The following is a 27,477-nucleotide window of genomic DNA, read 5'->3' as shown; positions in this document are numbered from 1 at the left end:
TTTTAAATTACCTATGTCTCCCGCCTTTAAAGAGACCGTCAAACAAATATTTCAAATATTTTTAAAAAAATCATATATTATATAATTTGATTGAATGGATTAATATTTTTAGTTTTAACCATTATAATACATATATTTTACAACCGTAATTATTCGAACATAAAAATTTTAAGATAAATAGTAATTCTTTTAGAAGTCACCTAATTTGGTTGAACTTATTTAAAATGTTATAATTCAAATTAAATCACTTAATTTTATAAAAGGGAAAAATGAATTTTCAAACGCTCACTCATTTTCAAATACCCCACGATATCAAGGGATGGAGAGTAGGAGATTTTGGAGGTGTTCCATGGGACAGCATGCAGAGAATCAGAACTGTGCTGGTTGAATGAAAATCCAATTTAAATTACATCAACGCAGTACGGGAGAAGAAGTTTGTCAGAAAGATGCAAACTGAACGTGCACTAATTTGAAACTGAAGGTCTACCTTTTCTACGCTCCTTAAATTTGCGTGTATTTCACTTCCCCATTCTTTTTTTTATTCACGTGCATGCTCTGTAGTAGTAATTAATAATTTGACTGATTTCTTTTATTATTATATTTCAAAATTTCCCTTGTTCATATTGGCACTTATTATATTCCTAAAATATGGCTCTAAAAAAAGGAGAAGAAGAAGCAATCTATTCAATTTTAAAAGCATTGGAAAATATTAGTATTAGCATTATTTGTACAAATATATATATATATATATAGATAATTTGAAAATATTATTACCCAAAAGGAAAGTAAAATCAATTGCTACAACCAACAAAACCAGGGGAAAACTAACAATACTCACCCACCAGGGGAGATACCACAAGCCCCACATAATTGAGAATGAACCAAATCTACATGAACAAGACGATTTCTACTAAACTGGACCTAAACCACTTTAACTCAAAACACCATCAGTTGTGCTAGAGATAGACTGAAAGATCCTATTATTCCGTTCAAGCCACACAAAGTTTAAATGAGCATTCCACACCACTCTTAAAATAGAAGAAATCAAGGACATACCCTTAAGGAGAGAAACAACCCAATTGAGTCCATGATCTCGATCCATGACCAATCGGTGTACATTACATAACCTTAGCACCCTTTCCAAACCAACTTAGAGAACGGGTAAGAGAAAAACAAGTGGTCTCGCGACTCCGACTGTCCATAGAACACACACTAACAATCAACCCCAACCCTCAACAAAACAATCGATCCTTTGTTGAAAGGCAACCCAAGATGGCAAGGCAAGCAATAATAGCGTGTTTGGGAATATGAAGAGGAAACACACCAATCTATGCCAACAAACAACAACATTCCTCGTCCAAACCTTAGACCATATCCATGCAGTGGTAATCAAACTCTAGTCAATCGCACCCCCAAGCAATACAAAAGCCTTCTCTCTAGCCTTAAGGATTCGTCACACACACCAATTGAAGTTTGTTTTAGTGCTAACTTGCTATAAGTGAGTTGTAACACCTCAACCCGTACCCGACCCGGATACGAATCCGAGATGTCACATTAACTTAAAAAAACGATATTCTTACAAAATTCATTACATTTGAACTTATAATAAGAAAATACGATCGTACATTGTTGAATTGTGTTCGTTATAACCAATTTAAGAAAATATACGTTTTATGAACTGTAAAATATTGTATGAACAGTGCCGTGAACAGTAATAAACATTGATACAACGCATCGATGCATTGCTACAGTGCATTGATGCACCAAATATCGAATGGAAATTGTGCATCGATGCACTGCTACAGTGATTTTCGTAAAATGTACATAAAACTCGTAAAAAATTAACTGTTTATTACTATGCATTTACATTTACATAAATACGTTTAAAACATTACAAAACTCGATCAGAGCATAAATATTTAATTTACCTATTTTGTTTACATGTCAACCTATTATCACATCATAAAACATACTATATAATCTACTTCTGATCTGACCTTCAAGTGGAGATATGTTGTTCTGCTGAGCTTATAATGGGTCTCTTTGCTTCTCGGTACCTACGTGTAAATCGCTTACACGCTAAGTCATAGACTTAATGAGACATATAAATATAATAATAATGCATTTCGTATGAATATGAACATGCAATCTATCCATTCAATCATGTCATATACAATTCAATGTAAACAATAATAATATGGTAACATATAATTATAACAATGTAATTACCTTTGATAACCTTTTATAGGCCCATGTATATTTTTGAGAACTCAAGGTATTCGAGTACATTGAGGTTGTGCACTATTGCTGTCACCACAGCTCGTATGGGGTTCACTAGGGGCTATGAAATTTTGTCCCAAATGACCTATGTACTGTATTTGTCATGAATGACCACTCCTTAAGAACCATATACATATTCCAGTGGATCAAATATGTCTCAAAAGACCCTGTAAATGTTCCAAAGGATACATATATGTCCCGAAGGACCGCGTAGAACCCTCGACTCTTGGCATGCCAACTATACCTATAGCTCTCATATCGTATACCATGGGAATTATTCTTATGTTTCATATGTTCATGTATTCATGCCATTTCTCTTGTGATCACATAACTCATATCACTTACCATATCACATGTGCATTTACATCTATTTACATATATCATTTATCAAATCATATGAACATATATACTTTATGCATGTATCATAATAATTATCATGTATGCATATTCATAACTATTGTGCTATGAAAATCAACATAGGAATTAAACTTATCACAAGTCTTATTACATTGTACCACACTTATAATATGCACTCACCTATATCTCTTTGTCATTCTCTCGATCAATATTACTTGTCACTTTTTTCGGAATTCGTTTAAGCTCAATATCTACATAAACATAATTTTCAAGATGATTATTAGAAGCCTAAACCTTATACTTCGATGATATTAACTTAAACTAATTTAATAAACTCATACTCCTAATTTCTTTTAGGAGTGTACCGATGCACTATGGGTGCATCGGTACCCAAATTAGGTTCGAAATTCCCATGCATCGATGCACCCCTTACTGCATCGATGCACCTTCAAAAATTATCTTAGTGCATCGGTACATACTCATACTGTATCGATGCACCTATCTATAATATGCTATTTTCACCCAAAATTCATCAATACTTCACCCAAATTTTCATGTATAAAATCCCTTATTATGCTACTAAACTCATCTATAACCATTTTAACTAACTTTTATCAATCCAATACTTTATTATCTCCCATATCTCATCCAAATTCTTAAAGCTAAGAATCATACCAAAATTTTCATGTTATCTAAACTTAATTTTAACACTTATAACTTCTTATTCATGCTCATGACAAGTCAAATTCCATCTCAAAGTTCATTTAAACCTTCTTATTCAAAATTTCACTTAAAAACTCATTTTCTTTAATCTTTCATAACTTCTTCATCTTTTGATTTTAAGATAACTTAAGCTTTCCTTAAGCTTAGTTATCCTCTAATGATCAAAACCTAATCTTAAAATTAACAAATAATTAGCTAAACATATAACTTACCTTTAATGGAGACCTACGGGGAAAAGAAGAAGGAGAAGAAAATAAGCTTCTAGATGATCATTCAACCCCGTGCTTATCTCTTAAATAAGAGATAAATATCTTTTTCATGAAAAGACCACCTTACATATGAATCCATGTAACCCATAAAGAACCATGATTTGCCTAAATATTTTGAATCAAAGAAAACAAATAGGCTTTATTATAAGTACAAAGATCATTTAATCCAAGCCCACCCTCTAATTTAGGCAAGCATACCTGGGTCCATCTAACTTTTGCACCCGAAGCTGAGGAATCCAAACCCTTTCAAAAGAATCTGACACAAAGTTGTTCAATAATCCTAATAACTGATTTAGGAAAGATTAGCTGTAGGCTCCAAAAAAATGACTATTCCAACAATAACAATACGAATGAGCTGCATACGATCAGCATAACTAAGATTCAGTCCATACCAATATCCCAACTTAGCCTTAATACTTTCAATAAACAAGTAACAATCCTTCTTAATTAACTTTCTTGTAACCAGGGGACGCCAAAGTATCTAACATGGAAGTGGCCAATTTTAAACCCTGAAAGCCTATAAATTTTAGTCAAACCATCATCTTCAATCCCCGAAGCATAAAGCTCATTCTTAACAGCATTTAACTTCAAACCATACCAAGTGTAACACAGCTCAAGGGCACATTCAGTCCCCACAACAAAATCCAAAGAACCTTTGCAAAGTATCAAGAGATCATCCGCAAAACTCAAATGAAGTTAAACAAATTCTTTTGCACTTAGGGTGAAAGCGAAAAATCTAACTAGAAGCAGCCACTTCCAGCAGCTTCGAAAGATCATTCATAGCTAAAACAAAAAGGTAAGGGGACAATGGAACCACTGCCTTATGCCTCTGCCTCCCTTAAAGAACCCCACCAAACTACCATTTAACACAATCGAGAACCTAGTAATAGTCAAGCAAGCTTTAATCCAACCCGAAAAACATCAGGCAAGCCTAAAGCCTCAAGGATAACAAGAATGAAATCCCAATTCAGCTTGTCAAAAACTTTCCACAAATCTATTTTAAGGGCACAACGAGACGAAATAAAGTTCGGAGCGTAGCCCTTCACAAGCTCCTGAGCCAACAACGTATTATCGATGATGCTGCGACCCCAAATATATATATATTTGTTCAAGACAATTTAGGATAAATTTTCAATATTCTTTTATGATTTACGATTTCGAATAAATTGTAAATGAAGAATAGGTTATCGGTTTGAGTTGTAAAATTAACCCTTTGTGTACTGATTGTAACAATAGAGTAAAAGTAAAATATCACTTATTTGATGATTATACATTTTTAATTCGCATCTGAGAAAAAATATTATAGACATTTTAATTTTAAACTTCTTACAATAACGAAATGTATATCTTTCTTAATACATCCAATATATATATATATATATATATATATATATATTTCTTTGGGTGCTCAAATACGATAAGAGAAAGTCTTTGTAGTCTACATTTTATTTATTTATTTAAATGAAAATTTTGTTTGTAAAAACATTATAATTTCTTTCAAATGAATATAATAAGTATTTATCCAAAAATTTAAAATAGAAATACAAAATGTAATTGAGTACCACATTATCCATTTATCCAATATAAAATGATTGAATGATCAAATATGATTAATTATTACAATATGATAATAATGTTAGTGGTTAGGTGGAACAAGGTGAGAATTCATGTGGTTTTTATATATTGGTTCATGTAAGAATGATATTCATGTTTTAATGTTATATTTATACTGGGATAAATTAACTTTTAGTCCTTAAACTTCACAATAATATTTTTAATCTTGATCCTTTTAATTGATGTCAACGTTAATCTCAAACTGGAAAAAATTATTTTTAAAATCATTTAAATAAAGACTATGATAAGTGATATGATTTTAAAATTTATATTATTAAAATGATAAAAAAGGTTTTAATGAAAAAAAAACTAAAATTAAAATTAAATAAATTACCAAATGCAAAATCTAATCCACTTTCCCTTTTATATCTATTATCTATCAATTAAATTTCCCTTTCATGTTTATTGAAGCAGATCTGCATCTACTCCCCCACTCAGCCTTGTTTTGTCCATTTCTGTAAGGGACAAATCTCACTCTTCTTCAAAACAATCAATTTTTAAGACCATAAAGTAACATTTTCTTTTTCTTTAGAAAAATTAAATAAAAAAACAAAGGAATTTAGAGAAATTTACTCTCCCAAGGTTGCCATCAAAACTTGTTGTTCTAATTTCCAAAATTTCCTTTTCTTTTCCCTTAAAATTAAGAAAGACAGCGAGAGAAAATCTGCAGAATTATCAAAACATTAAAAAAAAACCCACCTTTTCATCATCATCTGTCTTCTTCTCCGCCAAGCTTTTGTTCCCCCCCACCCCTTGAATTTCTTTGGTGGGTTTGGAGAGAAACTGAGCTTGAATTCAATGCATTTCTGTGTACTGATTTCGTAATAATTCTACAAAAAATATAATATTATACCCCCACACACGCCATCATTGCCTTTTTGAAAGCAAAGTCCACTCCTTTCTCTCTCTTATCCTCTTTATTTTCTCTTCCCTAGAGTGGGTTTAGTTTAGCTTCAGCATTTTGAGCTCAGGTTTTTTTTCTCTTCAGAAAGAAAATCTGGGTATTTGAGATTCTCTCCATGGAGTCATACGAAGCAACGAGGATAGTGTTTTCTCGGATCCAAAACTTGGACCCGGAAAATACTTCGAAAATCATGGGTTATCTTCTCATTCAAGACCAAGGCGAGAAAGAGATGATACGTTTAGCTTTGGGACCCGAAGCACTCATCCACTCTTTGATCTTCAAGGCCAAAACCCACTTGGGACTCTCCATTTCGAACCCGCCAACACCTTCCACGCCTTCGTCTCCTTCCCCTTTCTCTTCAAGGCCGAGTCCTTTGTCCATCCCCGGCAATGCCTTCGAAAACCCGCCTCTTTCGTATGCCGGTGTCGTTAATGGGAGTGCTAGTATCGTCAACAGCAATGAACTCGTCGGTGAGTACCAGTTCCAGGACCATCTCTCATTCCTCAACGATTCGAAGCCCGAAGATTTGTTCTACCCGAGGCTCGATTTGGCTTCAATAGCTAGTCCAACCGGTGGTTACACTGATTCTCCTTTGCACAAGCGGAGTTTCTCGGTTCCAGGGATGGGTTTAGGAGCTGAAGATCTGAATTCTGGGCTTGGGTTCAAGCCTTGTTTGTACTTTGCGAGAGGGTTTTGTAAGAACGGTAGTAGCTGTAGGTTTATCCATGGAGATCAATCTGCTGAATCCGTTACTAACATGAACGAGTTGGAACAGTTCCAAAAGCTGCTTAGATCGAAATCTCTACAACAACAGCAACAAAAGCTAGCTGCTTCGGCTTCACTGTTCGTGCCCGGTGCTGCTTCTTTTCCTTACAACAAGAGTGTTAATTTCCTTCTACAGCAACAACAAAATGAAACTCATAGGTAAATGAAATGCATGGAGTTTGTCTTTGTTTTATTATAACTTTTCTTTAGTTTCTTGAACTCGTTATCATGGCATTGCCATTGGTTTGTTTATTTTCCCGGCAGATCGGCAATGGCAGCATTGATGATGGGAGATGAGCTTCACAAATATGAGCTGAGCCGACCCGAAATGGGATCCAATCCAGGCTCTAGACAGATTTATTTGACATTTCCTGCTGACAGTACTTTCAAAGAAGAAGATGTTTCGAATTACTTCAGGTAATTTTATAAGCTTCTTTTCTTTATGTCGGCCAATGTTGTTGTTTCTCGTTTGAGCTTCCATTGTTGAATTTTAAGTTTGTTTGTGTTTTTTCATAGCATTTATGGACCTGTTCAAGATGTTAGGATACCTTACCAGCAAAAGAGAATGTTTGGGTTTGTTACATTTATGTATCCTGAGACGGTGAAGCTCATTTTGGCTAAAGGGAACCCACATTTTGTCTGCGATTCTCGTGTTCTTGTTAAGCCTTACAAGGAGAAGGGCAAAGTCCAAGAGAAGTAAAAGCTCTAGATTTTTTGTTCCATTGTTAGATCTTTCTATGTTTGCATTCTGTCTGCATTGATATGATTTTATCTTATTGATTAGGAAGCAACAACAATTGGAGAGAGGAGAGTATTCTGCATGCTCAAGTCCGACCCCGGTGGATTCCCGGGAGCCATTTGATCTCCATCTCGGTGAGTAAAAAAAGAATGACTAGACTTGCATTTATCAGGAATTGTAGTACTTGTTTGTTAGCTTTCTTTCGTTTCGATTTGAACTTGTTCAGGATCAAGAATGTTTTACAATACTCAAGAGATGTTGCAAAAGAAATCGGAGGAGCAGGCCGATTTGCAGCAAGCCATGGAGCTTCAACGAAGGAGGCTGATGAACTTGCAGCTGTTGGACTTCAAAAACCATCACCCGTCTCAATTCCATCCTGGTTTGTCCACTGGCTCTCCCATTCCTTCGCTGACCGTTTCCCGTACTCCCACCAATCAAGCGCGTGTTTTTCCATCCGATGTCTTCGATCAAGAAACTACCGAAGGTTACATATTAACATTATTGAGAACAGTTAAAAAATAACTTCAATGCTCCATTATTCAATTCGGTTTGTTTTTGCTTGTCCTACAGATAACAGTGTTAGCCCGATTGGTGCTGCTCCCAAATTGACAACTGCTGCCAATGCGGATAAGCTGCTTGAGGAAGTTAATCTGTCGTGTAATCATAAAAACGACAATGAACATGCTATTAATAAGGAGAAAGTCAACACGGAAGAAAACGACTTCCCCGAAAGGTATAAAAAGAATGTCATTTAGATGTAGATACCCAAAACACGAAACAGAATGTTCACGTTCCGAAACCTCGGTGATCGTTTTGAACGGATGCTTATGCATATTCATTCTTTGTTGGCATTATTGATAAAAGCTTTTGTCATATGAACAGCTTGGAGCATATTCTCCCGGATAACCTGTTTGCATCACCTAAGAAATCGACCGGGGATAACCTCACCGTCTTCACTACATCTTTTACCGAGGCCGACAACAAAACCGCGAGTTCGGCCTCATCTTCTAACGGTAACCCTCAGCTGGCCAACACCTCCGGCCTCAATATGGCTTCACTTAAATCATGCTTTCTACAACTCCCTAGGTAATAACATAACCCTTTCCCTTTATTACAATTCCAAAGACAAAAAAGGGAAGCTAATTAATGATATTTTCATTCGGCTATGAAGATTTTCTTCCGAGCAAGGCGCTGTCGGAATGTAACCAAGGAGCTGTAGAAGCTCTCAACATGCCCAGCAAAGGAGGAAAACTTAACTTTGCCATGGTAAGTTAAGGTTGTTGGAAATGCTTGTCCAAATTTAATGTTTTTTTTTTCTTCATGATGCTGAAACTGTTGTTCTTTTTCTAACATTTTGCAGAAAGATAATACAAGGAAGAAGAATATTATAAGAAAAAAAGAACAAATAGAGCAATCCTCTAGCTGTATAGCCAAAGGCATACCTAAAAACAAAGAAGAAAAAGATATGTAGACAAGATTGCACCACCACTACCACCGTCGCTGCTGCCGCTGCCGCCGCCACCACCACCACCACCACCACCACCATGAAATAAAAATACATAAATGTATAGGTAAAGGACAGCGGAACTGGTTTAAGGGGAGTGGGGTCTTTCTCTTTGCTTGGACCACACAGCAAAAACAGTTCAATATAAAGCTTCTTGCTCTAGTAGTAACTTATCCTATGTGATACTGTAATAGCTACTGTTTTTCTTTGTGTTTTTACCCTTTTTACCATCCTTTTTTACAAAATGAGTTGTACAAAAGGATCTATGAATGAAACCTGTATGGATGATAATATTATAAAAATAACTCTTGTACTGATATAATGACCTATAGGAGAAGAGATGAAACTCTGACCCTCGTTTTTTTATTATTATGTTTTTATTGTTAATGTTTAGTTTGACAGTATCTTGTTATTACAGAACATGAAAATGTTTTTCAGAAAAAGAAACAAAGGTGGTTGAATCATGTGATTAAAGGAGATTTTAGGGCAAGGGGCCACATTGTCACATGGGGGAGGGATCCGACAATTTTACATCAGTGGTATCTGTATGGCATTCATTTTGTCTTTTATTCCTTTTTATTTTTTGGTTAAATATTTCTCGTATATAATTTATTAATTGATTACGGTGGAATTCGACAATATTTTGCATGGGATTATGGGAGTTGGTACCCTAATGTTGTTTTTAGCATAGTATTAAACCATGTTGGTCTACATGTAACAGTATGCGTTAAATGCTTGTGCTACATGGACACCCAACCTTTATTTCAAATTGCTCCCCCTACCACATTATTTTTTTTAATGGACCCCCTACCACATTAACACATGCAAATCTGCCCCCTTCTTTCTTGGTGGTTTTAACATTTATTACATGTTTTGTTTAGTAAAATCTATTATTTAAAGATCTTTTCCTTTGTCTTAAGGTTTTGAGTTTACAGGTTAAGTGTGCGCTGTTAATGATTAAAAAAATTATGAACATATATTATCCTGTAATCATCTCAAATTATTTAAAGAGAAAAAAAATCCATTTTAAAAATACGAGTATGAAGATGACTTTTAAATATAAGGATTTTAGAGAAAAAAAATAAAATTCATATTAAATTATATATTCGTATTGATTTTCAAGTTATAGATATCATGGTCTATATCATTTGCCCCAATCTTCATGCAACTTAGCTGGCTAACTTTATATATATAGGCAATATTGTGCCAAATCTGAAAGCGAGTTTTCTGATTATTTTAGTCTGTCTTTTTATTGTTAAACTCAGTAGTCAATTGTTGTCACCTTGTCTTAATCAAAACAATTATACTATTATCAATGGTTTGGATTTCAGGTGATCAGTATTTAATTTTCAATGGCATGATTTGTAATTTTTAAACTATTACATATTGATTTGTTTTTTTTTTTCTTTTACTAATTCATATTTATAAAAATTTTGGATTTTAGTTTTAATTTTTATTATGTTTGAGTTATATATGAACTTATTAAAATTTTAGCATGAAAATATTTTAATTGTAAGTCTAATCTCTCATTTTTAATAGATTATCATAGTTATAACTATTTAAATATATTAATCAATTTTTGGGATAAGTGTTAGTTTTATATGTAACACAAGGTGTTATAATCAATTTGAGCATCAAAACCGAAGCTTAATCCAACCCTCAATCTATACATAATTGAGTATTAACAAAATCCAACTATCCATACATTTCGTCGAGAGTCGTAGCTCTAACAATCTCCCGAATAACTGTACATATATCCTCAGTCCCTGCCTATACCCGTAAAAATTCCTATAATTTCCTTTTCCCCGAATGGAGCAAATTAAGATACAAGCCTCACTTCTTGCACCTCCCTACGCAACCTGCAACGACCAAGAATGGCTTTCCAAATATTAATAGCAAAAGAGCACTCAAAGAAAATATGTTATAATTATATTTGTATTTTTTATTAAAAAAGTTATCTTTGGGTTTGGGTTAAATTTACTTGAAAATTAGGATAATTTCTCTTTTGAAATTGATAACTATTTTGTTCGTAAGATGTTAGAATAATTATGAAAATTATATTTGAAGTGTTTATTTTAAAATTAAAATATAAACATGCATAACATTTCATCTTATTTGATTTAAATAATACCAAATATGTTAGATGGTAACGTGTGTTTGTGGGGGACAACAATGTTACAGCTATCAAAATTAGTACACAGCTACAACATTTCCTACTTAGGCTTTAAGCCATGATAACTTTTCTTCGATAGGGCCCCATTCAATCATTTACCCTCTTTTGGGTTTTTATATTATACTAATCTCATATGTAATCTTCAAAAAAAAATGGCTGTCCCTTTTTCCCATATATATGGGGTAAGGGGGAGGTAAGATAGTAGGCTACCCCCAACACCAGGGTTGAGAGCAGCTTCCGTAAGAGACCTCCGAATTATGAAATGCCCTCCGTGGGACTCGATCCCACGACCTCAAGGTTAAGATAGTAATCTTCAATTATATAAAAAAAGAAAAATGAGTAAATTACATTTTTCATCATTAACTTTAGTATTATTTATGTATTGATCATTTGGTTTAATTGATTATTAAAATTTTTATTTTTTTTGTTATTCTACCATTAAATTAGGAAGACTGGGATGACATGGTAGTTTGGATCAAAATGACATTGTTATAGGTTCTTACAAAAATTAAATTTTACATCAACATGGCATCGTTTTCAACCTTATAAAAGCCATTTTTTTTCTTATTTTATTTACTTTTCTCCTCCTTTTTTTTCATCTCATTTTCTCTCCTTCTGCCTAAATCAAACCATATTTTGGTCACCGCTTATGATGACCAACCATTCCACCATTTGACATTCCAACTACCATCAATCATCGTCGTTAATGGTCGTCGAGTCTTAAATTTTTTTCATTAAACTCGTTTCACTCTCCTGATTACAAATCTAATGTTCGTTTGATAAAAAACACTTCAAACTTAAACTACCATTGAATATTTCAAATTTGTGTTATCTGACACCTATCATTGACTAGAGCCTGAACATAGGTATATTGTTCCATGCCTTAAGAGTGACCTTTCTACCGCTATGATCCTCAGTCAAAGATTTCAATTTTTGGAGATTCACCAATGTCGAAGGTGAGTTTCTTTTTTTTTTATTATTGTTTTTATTTCTTCTTTTGTTTTCCATTTCCCCCTCCTGCTGCAACGGATGGTTGTTTTTTTATTTGTCAAGTAAGGTTGTTGAAAGTTTTAGGGATGACTGTCCGGGCTTGATGATGAAAGGAATAGAGGTGAGTACGAGTTCGATGGTGATCTTCATTTAATTGAGGATGATACGAGAGATGAAGGAGACGGTAGTTCAAATAAGATGGTAGGTAATAATTTAGAGATGGGTGAATATTTGATTAATGGTTGGTTAGAGTAAAATGATCACTAAAAAGCCTAATTTAATGAACAACATAAAAGTATATTGATAATACTTAAATTGATGTCTATGTGATTTAAATAATTAATATCATCGTGCCGTACTTACTAAATCAGATCAGAATAGGGGAAATGTAATGTTGGAGTGAATTTGATACTTTTAGATATGAAATCATAATGGCGAAGGAGTATACATGTAAATATACCACGAGGGCAAGATCATCAAAAATATGAATAGACGGATTATTATAATTAGGACGGATGAGAATTGCAAAATGGATAGAAATTTGAATAAAGTTTTTTAAAGAAAAATATAAATAGCAAAACATAAGGCCCATGGGGCAAGTGTAATGGGAAAATAGGCTAAAGCTTCAATCATGTTGGGCAACCCTTTGTTTTTTGTCTGCAGAACTATGGTTCATATCTTTGATCATAATTAATTGATATCAAAATTATATATCAATTAACTTATTTTATTCCCATTTTTTTCATTTAACTTAATCTCTATCTGTTTTTTTAATTCAGTTTAGTCCCTATCTAAATTTATCCAAGAAGTCAACATCCGAAAACGACTTTGATATTTACTATAGAAAACATCGTAATTTCTTAAATAATTTTAGAGTATCAATATTTCTTTATTTTCTCCCATTTTGCAGTCTAAAATATTTTTTCTCTTAAATTATATTTTCCTTAACTTTTTTCAAAATAAAATATCGGTGTCCAACAGTAATATATCGTTTTGTCACATTATTAATCGATTTTTTTACGATAAAGTAAAATACATTAAAGTAAAATGAGATAAAAATGAGTGTAGAAGACAAATTGAAATAAAAAAAATAAGATATAAAAAGGTATACTCGAGAGACTAAATTATAATTTAAATTTAAATTTAAATTTAATCGATAAAATACTTAATTTTAATTTTTAAAGACTTTTTTTCTGTTAAATGTTTTCCAGTTTAATCTAAAATTCATGATTTAAAAGATTCTCATCCAGAAACTATGGGAAATATGAATGCATTAATTTATCTACTTACAATAAAAAAGAAAAAAAAAACCCTTAATTCATAATTTAACATTGACCCATCTTTATCTAGACCTTGCATTATTTGATTATTTTTCATTTATTTGTTTTTGTTCATCAATGAAATAAAACCCCAAAAACAACCTTACCATCAGGCGACCTTTTGATCAATCAAGGAATCCGATCTTTCAATCCGAACAGATGGATAGCAGTTGGATTTGATGATTCCAATGTTGGCATGTCGCCCGCGTTAATAGACCCTGGAGGAGCAGCTTCTTCAACACCCAATGGTCAGATTTCTTCCGTTCCTTTCACATTGAATTCCTTTGGGTCTTTTTCTGTTTATCAGTTGGAATCTTCACTAGGGAAAATGAACCCATCTTCTAGTTTTGGTTTCCAAGGTAATTTTAATTCTGGGTTTTCGAATTCCACCCCTAATAATCCCGGTTTTAGCTTCAATACACCTTCCTTACAACGACAATCGGCGGTCCTTGCTAGGCCAAAGTCTGTCAAAAATAGAAAGCAATTGAATCCCAATAATTTGAATTCTTCAGACAATTTAGGAACCCAGGTAGGCCACGGTTTCAATTCGTTTTGGCATGTTTCCGGTGTTCCCGGCCCTATCCCATCTGATGGGAGTAATTTGGGTGGGAATTTAGAGGGGGGAGTTGTGGAGGAAATGAGGAATTTGAGAATCGGGAAGAGTTGGGGTTTAGATGATCAAAGCTTAGCTTTGAAGCTTCCGGATGATATAAGGATGTTGAACATTCAGGACCCTTCGAAGAGTGATAAGGGCAATGGGAATGATAGCAATGTCGATAGTTATGTTGGAAGAGGTGTGGAAACCGAGGAACTTCAGAATGAGTTGCAGAACAAGTTGAATATTAAAAGCAGTGAGGACGTCAATGATGGAAGTAAGAAGGTATTTGTATTTACGGGTGGAAAAGGCAGCGATTCTTCTGTCGAAAGCTCAACAGATGCAGTTCAAGACCGGATTAAGAATTTGAACATAAAGCGGTCTGATGATAGCAATACCAATGAGAGAGGTAATTTTGTCTTTAGGAGTGGTGAAAGATCACGTCAACTTGGTGGGGAAAGTGAAAAGGTATTGTCAACTGATATGGAGAGGAAGTTGAATATTGGGAGTGTAACGGGAGATTCTACTGGTCAAACAGACGGGATTTTTTCTTCTTCGCAAATCTTTGGAAAGGATGTACGAACCGCCAAGTTGGATGATAAGAAGCTCGAAGGGTTTGGCAATTTAGTTCACAAAGAATCTGTTTTCCAGGCAGCAACACCGGGTTTATATCCAAGTAGTAAAGTTCATATTGATCAACCAAAAAGTAATATTGGACCTGGTGGAGCTACGGTATTACCAACTTCATTTTCGGCCAGTGCAATGCATTTCCAGCCTGGTGTAGGTTCCTTTGGCTTGAGTTCTGATAAACCAGAAAAGAGAGATGAGTTTTGTTTCACAGCTAAACAAGATCCTATACACACACCCTTTGTAGAATTCAAAACTCCACAGACACAAGCAAATATGTTCTTTGGCCTAAATAAGAAATTAGAATTCAGTGCCAAAAAAGAAACCGGTAAAAGCACAACAGTCAAGAGAAGGAAAGGAAAGTTGAAGCACCCTACACCAGTCCAACTATGGCCTGGACCAGACATTGTTTCCAGTAAAGCTGGTGCAAAAGATGATGCAGAGGCTTCTGAGTCTTATTCACCAATGGATGTCTCACCATATCAGGAGACCCTAGCTGATACTCGATGTTCCAGAGAATCTTCTGTAGCTTCAGATGAGTCTTTCAGTCATTGGGTTAAATCTGCATCCAGTGGTTCACAACCAGCAGTTTCAAGTGATGCAATAGATGAGGACCTGGTTGCTGCAACACAGCATATGATTATAAATGAAGGGGATGAGAAAGATGAGGAAATAAAAATGGAGGGTCATGGTGATGTTTTTGATAAAGCTGTTGCTACTGAAGCTCCTCAAGAAGATTCTGTGTCGGGGGCTGAAACCGAAAGCTTTATATCTGCTGCTGAGGAGATAGATGATAACAGTGATATTGCTCTTATCTCAGCTGAAAAGAAAGTTACTTCTAGAACAAATATTGAGAGACAAGACAGTGACACCCATATGTACTTTTCTTCCACTTCTATTCCAGAACATATAAGTGGGTGTGACTTCACCTTTGCTGCATCTTCTTCAGCTCAGAGTCAAACATCATCGCCAATACACCACAACAGAAAGAAGAATTTGGCTAAAATTTCTTTTGATACTCCTTATTGCAGTTCAAATGTGAGAATTCCTTGTGAATCATCCTCTGCACAGTTTTCTCCGTACCCTGGGGTTTCAGTGCATTTATCTCCCTGGAAAGGCCAGAAAACAATTTTATCTACTTTGCAAAGCAAGGTTGGAGTGAATTCTGTGTCGGACAAAGGACCAGAGATCAAACATGAACCTCATTTGACTGGTGAAAGCAATGCAGTTCAGGAATCATGTGAAAAGTGGCGATTAAGGTTATTATTCGTTTTTGATAATTTACCTTCATTCTTTTAAAACATATTGTTTTTAAGTAGACTAATAATCCATTGGTTCATATAGATCATATTTGATCCTTATTGTAATTTGATGACATCCATCTTGTATATACCAGGGGAAATCAAGCCTATGCAAACGGAAATTCATCCAAAAGCTGAGGAATATTATACACAAGGGATAAGTTGTATTCCTGCTAGCGAGACATCTAAAAGCTGCCTTCAGGCACTGATGCTGTGCTATAGCAACCGTGCAGCTACACATATGTCTCTTGGAAGAATGAAAGATGCTCTAGGAGATTGCATGATGGCTATTGCAATAGATCCCAACTTCTCAAGGGTTCAACTTAGAGCAGCCAAGTAAGGCTCTGCATTTGTTTAATTTTCTTTAATTTGATTCGCCACTGTTCTGGAGTTGTATGTAATTCTGTTTCAACTGTATAAATTATTTTATACACTTTAGTTATTCAAGATTGAGAAATTCATTTTTGCTTTAAAGTCTTCCTATGAGGATTTATAGAGTATTTTTTTTTTAACTTTTTACAGTTTCTTCTCTGGTGCTTATTTTAATCTTAACCTTTCATTTTAATTTGCCCTTTTATAGTGATAAATATGCATTTCCAGGCAGTTAAATTACCAATTATGTTTTTCCATTTCCTACATATCTGTCTCTCTTTGGAGCTCTGTGTTGTAATCCAGTTCCGGTAGCTTGGTATTAGTTTGATTCATGTTTGTTATTGGATTTCTCTTATAGCTCCTAACATGGGCCTCTTTCTTTATTCTTTTCCTTCAAGTTGCTACCTTGCCCTTGGAGAAGTTGAGAACTCGACGCAATATTTCAGGAAGTGCGTACAGTCTGGAACTGACGTTTGCGTGGACCGAAAAATTGCATTAGAAGCCTCTGATGGCCTGCAAAAGTCACAGGTGCTTATTGTTATTATTATTTTGAGGCAAACTAATATACTCTTGCCCCCTTTTTGTTCTCTTCAGGTGATTCTACGTGGTCTTAATTTTAACATTAATCAGGATTTGCAGTTTATTCTTTAGAAACAAATGAAAAAATGCTGGTTTATTTGAGGTGATGATAATGTGACTGATGATTGGTTTCCTTTATTACAGAAATTGTCTGAATACATGCACCGCTCTGCTGAACTTTTGCAAAGAAGAGCATCTGGTGATGCCGAGAATGCTCTGGAACTAATTGCTGAGGCCTTGAAAATAAGCTCGTGCTCGGAAAAATTACTTGAAATGAAAGCAGAAGCCCTTTTCATTGTATGTTTATTCATATATATACTTGTCTAAATGTGGAACATGTGAAAGTAGATAGTTTATTGTTTATTTAAGCATATGTTGAACCTCAGGTGGATTGTTGGAACCAAATAACAATTTTTTGTAATCTTGCAGCTGCACAAATATGAAGAGGTAATTCAGCTGTGTGAGCAGACATTTGATTTGGCTGAAAAGAATTCGTTATCATTTGATTGCAATGGGCAAATGGTCAATCTGGATAGTTCTGGCTTCTCAAAGGACTTAACTTTTAGAATTTGGCGGTGCCGAATGATCTTCAAAGCTTACTTTCATCTAGGAAAGCTTGAAGAGGCTATTGCTTTGCTGGAGAAGCAAGAACAATTGCAATCCTCCAAGGATAGGTAAGCTTCTGTGCCCTTCACTCATTCAATACATCGATGTATGCACTGTGATACAACAGTATAGTACAATTTGGGTCTGTCCAGGGATGGAAGCAACAGTTTGGAAACATCAATTCCTTTGGCTGCCACTGTCCGCGAGCTCTTGAATCATAAGGTATTTCCTTGACATACCTTTTGCGCTTAGAAGCATTTACTAGTTCATGCACAGTTCTGCCCGACATTGTGCTTTTGTTTCTGTGGTTGCTATTTTTGTTCTTTAGGCAGTGTGGTTGACTTTTGAGCATGCAACATGTAGAAGCATTATTTCTTCTCATTGCTTATAGAAGATTTCCAAAGTTTTATTGCTACCTAAATTGTTGAAATATTCATTGAGTTGGCTTTTATTGGGAACTTGCTTCCACTGCTATTTTTCTTTTCTTTCAGAACCAAAAGGCAAACAAGTGTTTAAATATAAAAGAAAAAATGGTCTTGAAAAACTACGAGTTTAAAGCATAATTGTTTTTTGATAACAAAATGCCCCACTGCCATCCTGAAGTGGAACTAGTACTCAGAATTTGTAACTAGATCCAACTGGTGCCTAGAAAACTAGTGTCTTCTTTCAACTATATTTTTTTGTCAGAAGTCTCGTTTGCTTTATGGGTGTATAGATAAAAAAGTTAGGTATCAAAATTTAGTTTTTTCTTCTATCTGCAGGCTGCAGGGAATAAGGCATATCAATCCGGAAGGCACTCAGAAGCTGTCGAACATTATACTGCTGCTTTATCAGGAAATATGGAGTCCCGGCCTTTTGCAGCTATTTGTTTCTGCAATCGTGCTGCAGCATATAAAGCTCTGGTTCAATTCACTGATGCAATTGCTGATTGCAGCCTTGCCATAGCACTTGATAGAAATTATTTGAAGGTTGTTCTGCAAACTGATATCTTTTACGCCCATGCATATGAATATGAGTTTAGAAGAAATGGGAGGAATTTGAATTGAGAGATGAAGCTAAGTCCATTTTATTTTCCTTATGATTGAAAAAGAAAAACGAGTATCTCAAATCAAATGGTCATCATATGTAAAATATGAAATTGGAGAATTTAAACCTAGCTACTACGCACATTCTCAAGCTTAATTTGTAGGACTGCCTGGATGGTGTCATTGTTGTGCTGACTTAGGTTCTATATTTAAGAAAGTGATTTATGGAATTAAGAAATGTAAATTTTAATGCCTGATAAGACCGTTGGTACTTTTTCCTCTTGGTAATATAGTTTTTGGTTTACACTTTTGCAGGCGATTTCTAGACGAGCTACTTTATATGAGATGATTAGAGACTATGGGCAAGCAGCCAGTGATATTGAAAGATTTATTTCTCTTCTCATGAATCAAAATGGAAACAAAGACCAATCAATCTGGAACATCTGACAGACCAAAGAACTTGGCAAATGACTTGAGACAAGCTCGTTTGTGGCTTTCTGAAATTAAGGAAGAAGGCAAAAAGGAAGTCCCTCTGGATTTCTATCTGATTTTGTAAGTTTATAATTGATTTGTCATTATTTTTGGCGTCTAGAATGCATCGAGGTTCATATGAATATAGATTCTCGAGGCCACTTCTTTGGATTAATATCATATTAAATTTTCTTTAAACCTTTTCAAATATTATTATCGGGGTTGTAAATGTTAGATTTCACCATGGGAAGTTAAAGTATTGTAGTCATCTTTATTGGACAATATAGCAGAGGAAAAGTAGCAAGTTTTGCAATGTTTTGTTATCTATTTAGCTTTCTCGGAGCCATATTTTTGGATTATGGATCAAGAACCATATTAGAATTTGCCAAATTTTTTATTTTAATTGTAATGGCAGGGGGGTCAAACCATCTGTTTCAGCAGCTGATATTAAGAAGGCATATCGGAAAGCTGCTCTTAGACATCATCCTGACAAGGTTTTTTATATCTGCTTCGTCATGCATATTCCAAGGAGTTCATGCAAATCTGACAAGCTTTTGTTTTTATTTTTTATTTATGTAGGCTGTTCAATCCCTTGTAAGACATGAAAATGGAGATGACAGGCTTTGGAAGGAGATAAGAGAAGAGGCCTACAAGGATGCTGACAAATTATTTAAGATAATTGGAAAGGCGTACGCGATACTTTCAGACCCAGTTAAGGTAAAACTTGTAAAATGTGGAGTATACCTATATGTCGGGTTACATATCCGTATAAGATGCATCTGAATCCAAATAACTTGGTTTAATAGGAATTCCTCTATGAATAAAATAGTGAAACCTTTTTGTTATCACCATTTCATGTTTCTTCGATTAAATTTGATGTGTTCCTCAAATGAATTAGGTATTGCCTTAGTTGCTTTATACATGAGAAACTCTGTCGAACTGCTCCGTGTATTGACTGATTATCTCGGATTATTTAGATTAAAAGTGAAGGCTAATACAACTTTACGCATGTTCCTCCTCTACTTTGCATGTCACTCTTCACAAAGTCATATGCCAACGAGCATTCTAATTGTATCTTCATATTTATTTTCCTTTGGTTTCAATCATGTCTTCTTGCAGCGCTCAAGGTACGATTTTGAAGAGGAGTCGAGGAATGCGCAAAAGAAACATACCGGAGGCACATCCAGAACAGCTACTGATGCTCAGAGTTATTCAGTAGACAGAAGTGGAAGTAGGCAACCATGGAGGGAAACCAGAAGAGCATATGGCTACTCAACCTCCAGAGGAGCAGAAGCCACTAGATCGAACAGATTCTTTTGACAAATGAAGACTAACGGATTCAGACACGGATTAAGAACTCCATAGAGCGGATTTCACTCTGACCACTGTCAAGAACTAGGCGTGTTCTTAGACGAAGGGAGTACCAATAAAAAGCCTTGCTGCAAATGATGGGGTAATGCCAGCAACATGAACTAACAGTTTGTGAATGACAACAAAACTTGAACTAACAAAGCTGAAACTTATAAATCTGAAAGCCCTTTTGTTTCAAGGACGTTGTTTGGTCATCAAGAAAAAGGGGTGAAAGAATATAAGCCATTGAGATGAAATAAATGCTACCATGGAAGCTTCAAGGGTTTTGCGGTTTCTTCCTCAGAGTTTGTATCATTTACTTTTACTTAAATGCATTATTCCATCTTTTCTTGATTGATTGTTTGATTGATTTCGTTGCCTGTTGTTTGTGAAGAAATGAAGCTTTGATTGTCTACAGTTTGTTTCAGCTTCTGAAATCAAAGTTTGCCTACAAGTTTTGCCATTGCTCGACCTACAGTATGTTGTTTGGTTTTTAGATATATTAAAAGATTATTATACAAATTGGCAACTGAGTTTGGTTTAAAAAAAATCGATTTGATACTTGAATTTTGTCTCAAATTGGATATTTTAACAACCAATTAAATTATGACATGTGTTATATCTTTTATCGGCCGATGTCATTTTCGTATATTTCATAATACATCAATCTTACTAGTAAATTATAATTTCATTTACTTGCTTTTATAATATGTTGGAATAAACTTTTGAGCTAGCTTTATTAGAAGTGATTTGTTGAATGGTTTTGTTTAGTTATTAGATTTTTAAAAATCATTAAATTTATGGAGTTATTATAAAACGATTATATAAATTTATCAAATTGTTATAAAATGATCATTAAATTTATAAAATTTTAACAATTATTATAATATTATAATGATATACTAAAATAATTTAATAAATGTAAAAATTATTTAAATTTTAAAAAATGATAATTAGAATAAATGATTTAAAATTGTTCAATAACATTTAATATATTTTATCCTATAAATTAAACCAATAAAACAAACTTGAAATCCAAATGCAAAAAAAGAAGAAGAAATGGTTGAAATGAAGAGTGGAAGGGAGACGGGAACGTGAGGGGTATGAGTGAACGTGTCGGACAAAGAACATTCCAACGTGGCACTCGAAAAAACGTGAACGACCCTGCACAAAGACTTAAAAGAGTGAGGGGGCAAAACCAGTGTGTGGTCCCCTCTATCAAACATGATGAGCTGTCAATGTGGGGAAAAAGACACAAGTCGTGCTCTAACTCATTGTGGTCCCATCAAGACGAAAACTTCAGCTTTATTATTATTATTTTTAAATGCAAAAATGCAAAACAATTTATCAAATAATAAAACATCAAATTAGTTTAATTAATTAGTTTAAAATTACGAAATAAAACTACCACGACGTGTGGTGCATTTCCTTTATTCGAGTTAATTTTTTCATATATGTAATAACGACAAGTGGTCCGATTCGTGAGATGAGACGATATTGGTGGCTTATACAACAGTGTTGAGAAAACAAAATAAGTTGTCCTGAGAATTTGCGATGTATTAATTATTTTATAATATTAAAAAAATATTAACTAAAAAGTTAGTTTAACATAATTTAAAGATTATTAATATATCGTACCTTTTTAAGAAAATAATGAAAATGTATTATACTTGGATCGAATAATAAAGAATTATATAATTTTAAATAAAAATAAAAATATTAATTTAATTAGAGTTCCAATTCAATTAAACTCAAATAAATTTCGAAGTATAAAACTAAAGCATATAGAAGAGTGAGGGATATGGGTCTAGGGATTGTATGCGTTGAAACAAAAAAAAATCTATTTACAAGAAGTTTTAAGATTTTTTTAATTAATCTAATGTGATTATAAGTAATGTATGTTTTAAAGATTCTAAATCATCTGACAATGAAATCTCAAATAATTTTATAGTCTATGGTGCTCGAATCTAGGATCTATAGAAATAAAAATAATCTCCTTAACCACTAAGATAAATTGATTTATGCAAAAATTTTGATATTCTAAAGAGAAATTTCAGCGCTTGTAAATATTGTAATATGTATGTTTAAAGATTATTCATTTATCAGTCTAATTATATATAAAATATTTTTTAATTATAATTATTAAAATAACAAAATTTATTAAAGGTTATTGAATTATGCAAAAGTGGTGTTTTTTTATTAAGGATTCTCAAATATTGTTAAAGGGTCATTAAACTATTAAATGGTTATAAAATAATTTTTTGTAACGATAAATAACCATAAATTTTGATAAGTTTAAGAATTATTTTATAATAGTTTGATAAATTTTAATAAACATTTTATAATTATTTAAAAATTTTAGTGATTGTTTTATACTACTAAAAATGCCGTTGATTAAATTTTTTATTATTGTATAATTGAGTGATTTATAATGTTCCTTACTTTTATCGGAACAATATTTCTAATTTTTTTATTGTGTTTAATGAACGTGAAAGGGGTGAGACGAACATGATAGTGTGTGAATCCAAAATGGAATTTATAAAGAGAAAATAACTTCAGTGATAAAAAATGCCTTATAATATACGATTTTAACTAACTTTTTTTGGATTTGCCAAAATGACCAACTAAATCGCAATGCAATCGATAATTCGCAACGCGATCTCCGGTATCGCAAATCAATTTCCAGATTCGTAACGCGATTCTGACTATCGTATTGCGATTTCCCAAATTCGCGTTGCGAAATGGAAAATCGCAATGCGAATATGTAAATCGCAACGAGATTCTGACTATCGCAATACTGAATTTCAAATTCGCAACTCGATTTCTGAATTCACAACAGGTTTTAATTTCGCAACACAAATGTTTTGGGTATATAACTACGCAGCAGCATCAACTCATAACCTAAATCCCTAAATCGCAACTCATTCCATCTCCATCTATCACTCTCTCCGGCGACATCCGTTCCTATATCCAACGACATCATTCCCCATCCGACAACAGGTTTTAGTTTCGCAGCTCGTTTGTTTAGTAAATTAATTTACAATAATGAAATCATCTAATGTTGATCATGTTTGGATAGATTTGTGTTTTGGAGGGTCATGAGAGAATGTTCATGGTGTTTTACAAAATATGCCTTTACCCATGAATCTTCAACTAAAACTGTCATTAAAAAAGTTAACTTATGAAACTCTAATGTTACGTGTTGCAAATAAATTGAATTTAGAGCCCCTAAGTGGATTTAGGCTATCTTATCAGAGAAATGGTAAAGTTTATTTGTTAACCGACAATGAAGATGTTGAACGATTCATTGCTTACATTAGTGTTTCAAGTGATGATGTTACATTGTATGTTGTTGAACCTAGAAGTAGTGAAGTTGGGTCAGTAGCGGGTAGTAATCAACTAAGTTTTTCAACCCCAGTTTATGGTGCTCAAAATTTAATGGTTCCACCATAATTTCATCACCAAACAAATATTGTTTTACCACATTTCCAATATCAAACACAATCTCAGAACCCACAACCTTTCCCTAATCCAAATCCCAATCAACTTTCAGCACCAAATTCCGGTTTTCGTATTGACCAGTTAGACGATGATGAGCCAACAGAAAAAATTGTGAGTACTAGTCAGTATTCGAAATTTGATCTTGGTCAATACCCGGACTTTGATCATGGTCAATACTCGGATTTTGATGATTTTTCAGAAGAAGAAACAGACCCTGCGTGTAATGATTTTGATATTGGTCAATACCCGAATTTTGATGATAAAACAGCCGTTGCCGAGGAAGATGTTGTTGATGATAATGAGGAGGAAGTTACGACTGTAAATGAACATGTTGAACATCTATTATGTAATTCATATAACACTGAAGAAGAAGAAGAAGAAGAAGAAATCCCCAAAGAAAAGTCCCCGAAGAAAATGTCACGGGAGTATAACTGGAATATGCCATAATTACTTCAGATACCGGAAGAAGAGTTGGTAAAGATAGCAGTTGATTGTTACACAAAAATTATCCGTATCAAGAAAGATGATTGTTTTGATACAAAGGAAGACTTGAAGATAGCTTTGTATACGAAATGTGTGGAAGATGGCTATCAACTAAAAGTTAACAAATCAAGCAAAGATCGTTTCGAAACAAGGTGTATGATTGACAAAAACTGTATGTGGCGTATGATTGCAAAGAGGATAAAAGATTACGAAATGTTTCAAGTTAGGACTTTTATTGATAATAATACATGTTCAATAACCCAAGTTTTTCCTCACCATAGACAGGCAAACAAAAAGGTGTTGGGTGGTTTTCTGGTTGAGTTAATGTTTTTGAATGGTAGGGTATATCGGGGACATGAAATTATGACTGACATGAATGCTCGGTTCAAGATTAGTATCTCATATTCTCAAGCTTGGAAAGCCAAATGTTATGCCTTGGAATTGTTGAGGGGGTCGCCAGAAGCATCGTTTGCCCAACTGCCGGCTTATTGTCACAATTTAAAGCTGAAAAATCCTGGGTCGGTAACTCATATCAAAAACAGATAGAGATGGACGCTATGAGTTGCTGTTTATTGCCATTGGTGTTGCGGTTAGTAAATCAATATAATTTTGTTGACTCATTTTTGTTAGTTACATGCATTTCACATTTAAATGATTATATTTCTTGTGTATATGATTTTGTAGATTCGTTCGTTTATTAATTGCATGCGCCCAGTTATTATAGTTGACGGAGCACATTTAAAAGGTCGATACCTTGGAGTAAACTTATTAGCAGTAGCCATGGATGCTAACAATGGGATACTGCCAATAGCTTACGGGGTTGGCAAATCTGAAACCTCTGATTCATGGACATGGTTTATGGGGCATCTTAGGGATTGCATAGGTCCTATTAGCAATCTGACAATCATATCCGATAGGGCAAACTCAATTGACAACGCTGTTAGAAGGTGTTTCTCATATGCTTTTCATGGACTTTGTGGTGTTCATTTGTATAGAAATCTAAAATCAAGGTCTGCTGGTATAAAAAATCACAAATGGACATACTGGAAGGCTGTAAAAGCTTATCGGGAAGTGGATTTTAATAAGCATATAAACTGTTTAAGACGTGTTTTGCCTCAGTGTGCTCAAACACTAGAAGATGTCGGGTTTGAAAGATGGTCAAGAGTACATCAACTTGGAGCAAGATATGGTTTCATGACGTCTAATAGTGCAGAATCAATCAACGCTCTAAGTCGTCATTCCCGGAAATTACCCATTACTATGTTAATGGAGTTTTTTCGAGCCTCTATTCAACAGTGGTACTACAAGAAAAGAAACCATGCAGGTATTATTTCTTTAAATTCGTAACTTATCATATATTTTACTAAGTATTATTTATTTAAATTTACAGGAACATTGGAACATTGTGTTACACCATGGACAGAAAAAAAGATAACGAAACGTGTTGTGAAGTCAACGTCATGGAGAGTTGAACCATGTTCAAACACTTTATTTGAAATACTGGATATTAAATTAAATGGGCTTGTCGATCTAAATGCAAAGACGCGTAGTTGTATGAAATGGCAAACATCTGGTTATCCGTGTGGCCATGTTATAAAATTTTCTCTTCATCTAAACCAAGATGATTCAAGCGCATACACTATGGATTGCTACACTACAGAAGTAAATCGACAGACTTATGGCGAGATTGTCTACCCTATTCCACATCCTTCTGAGTGGGACATACCAGATGACTTACAAACAGTTTTGCCACCAGCCATGGACAGAAGGCTACCTGGCCGACCAAAAAAGTCATGATCGTATACCGTCTAAGGGTGAATAGAAGAAGAGATCGACATGTAGTCGGTGCAAGGAAAGTGGTCATACAAGGTTGACATGTGGATCACCAGTGCCATCACAATCATCTTTTCCTCTACCAAAATATGGATCCTCATCAAAATCCCAATCACAACTGGCTTCACCTTTTGGGACTGTTAACTTAGGTGATTTTTAAATGCAAATGTTGTATTATGTGTGAGCTTTTAACATTTTCAGTTAGGCATGTATTAGTAACTTGAGTTTGAACATTGCTATGATATGTTCAGTTGTTATCACTTATTAGACATTCATTTGACTATCGCAACGCAAATATGACTATCGCAACACGGAAATGACTATCGCAATGCGGAATTGACTATCGCAACGCGGAAATGACTATCGCAACGAGAGAATCGTATTGCAATTCACTCGTTGCGATTTTCATTTCGCATTGCGATTCTCTCGTTGCGATAGTCATTTCCGCGTTGCGATAGTCTGTTTTGCATTCAACATAATGCAGATTGAAATAAAAAAATCAACTATTACATTTCAATCAATTAAACAAGCACAAATATTATGTACACATCAATTAAACAAATCAACATTTAAAAATCATCTTTTACAAATCAATTAAACAATCAAAAAATAATAATGAAATCAACTTTTGCACCCATACATCCATTTCACGCAGCTCACTTCAGGATTAACCTGCAGAAACCAAACATTGAATCAACAACACTTTCTACACATCTAAAACCTACAAACAGGAAATTATTGAATTCTAGCTACTTAACCAAATATTTCCAAACCAAAAAGAGTAAATATATTTAACAACACTTGCATTTGACTTACAAATTGTTTATGGACACTTTCATAACGCGGATGCAGGTAGGCAGCGTCTCGCATATATCGCTCTAGCCATAAAATGCCGAAACCACAAGCCTAATGCACCTCTATCTCTATCGGTAGGAGGTAGAAAATGTGTACTTCCTATCGTCAAACGCTCCAAGCACATGCATACGAGAGGAACACAATCCCCTCTGACTTCCTTCGTTTGTTGTGGCGCGGTCTCATCTTTGATAACTGTAACATTGAACTTCTTTGGCTTCTTGTTTCCAGACTTAGCCCAATAA

At 34.3% G+C, this 27,477-nt stretch overlaps 2 protein-coding genes and 1 long non-coding RNA gene across 3 annotated transcripts; 2 read left to right on the top strand and 1 right to left on the bottom strand.

Annotated features, from left to right (window-relative positions):
- The first annotated feature begins 5,988 nt into the window (after nt 1-5,988).
- Nucleotides 5,989-9,304, top strand: LOC120117497 (zinc finger CCCH domain-containing protein 53-like). The gene is made up of 10 exons (XM_039137766.1): nt 5,989-6,209; nt 6,241-7,071; nt 7,177-7,329; nt 7,429-7,608; nt 7,697-7,785; nt 7,878-8,135; nt 8,222-8,384; nt 8,534-8,737; nt 8,823-8,917; nt 9,012-9,304. Exons 2-9 carry the CDS (start codon nt 6,263-6,265, stop codon nt 8,854-8,856), a joined length of 1,890 nt encoding a protein of 629 aa, XP_038993697.1. The 5' UTR covers nt 5,989-6,209; nt 6,241-6,262; the 3' UTR covers nt 8,857-8,917; nt 9,012-9,304.
- On the bottom strand, nt 9,197-27,323 carry LOC120117499. Its single transcript, XR_005515634.1, has 3 exons — nt 27,296-27,323; nt 26,312-26,321; nt 9,197-9,305 (listed from the first exon to the last, which is right to left on the bottom strand). It is a non-coding gene; the product is annotated as an uncharacterized LOC120117499 (long non-coding RNA).
- LOC120117496 lies at nt 13,681-20,917 on the top strand. The gene is given in 13 exon segments (XM_039137765.1): nt 13,681-16,118; nt 16,256-16,289; nt 16,291-16,496; nt 16,931-17,060; nt 17,256-17,408; nt 17,541-17,785; nt 17,870-17,939; nt 18,479-18,685; nt 19,058-19,153; nt 19,155-19,294; nt 19,629-19,707; nt 19,793-19,930; nt 20,333-20,917. Coding segments are annotated over 13 exon segments (3,984 nt in total). The 5' UTR covers nt 13,681-13,833; the 3' UTR covers nt 20,534-20,917.
- Nucleotides 27,324-27,477: the final 154 nt, after the last annotated feature.

Source organism: Hibiscus syriacus, unplaced genomic scaffold (assembly GCF_006381635.1).
Source record: "Hibiscus syriacus cultivar Baekdansim isolate YM2019G1 unplaced genomic scaffold, ASM638163v2 tig00110320_pilon, whole genome shotgun sequence".
Lineage (NCBI taxonomy): Eukaryota > Viridiplantae > Streptophyta > Magnoliopsida > Malvales > Malvaceae > Hibiscus > Hibiscus syriacus.
The sequence above is the reverse complement of the archived record's forward strand: the minus strand, read 5'-3'. Positions and strand labels throughout refer to the sequence as shown.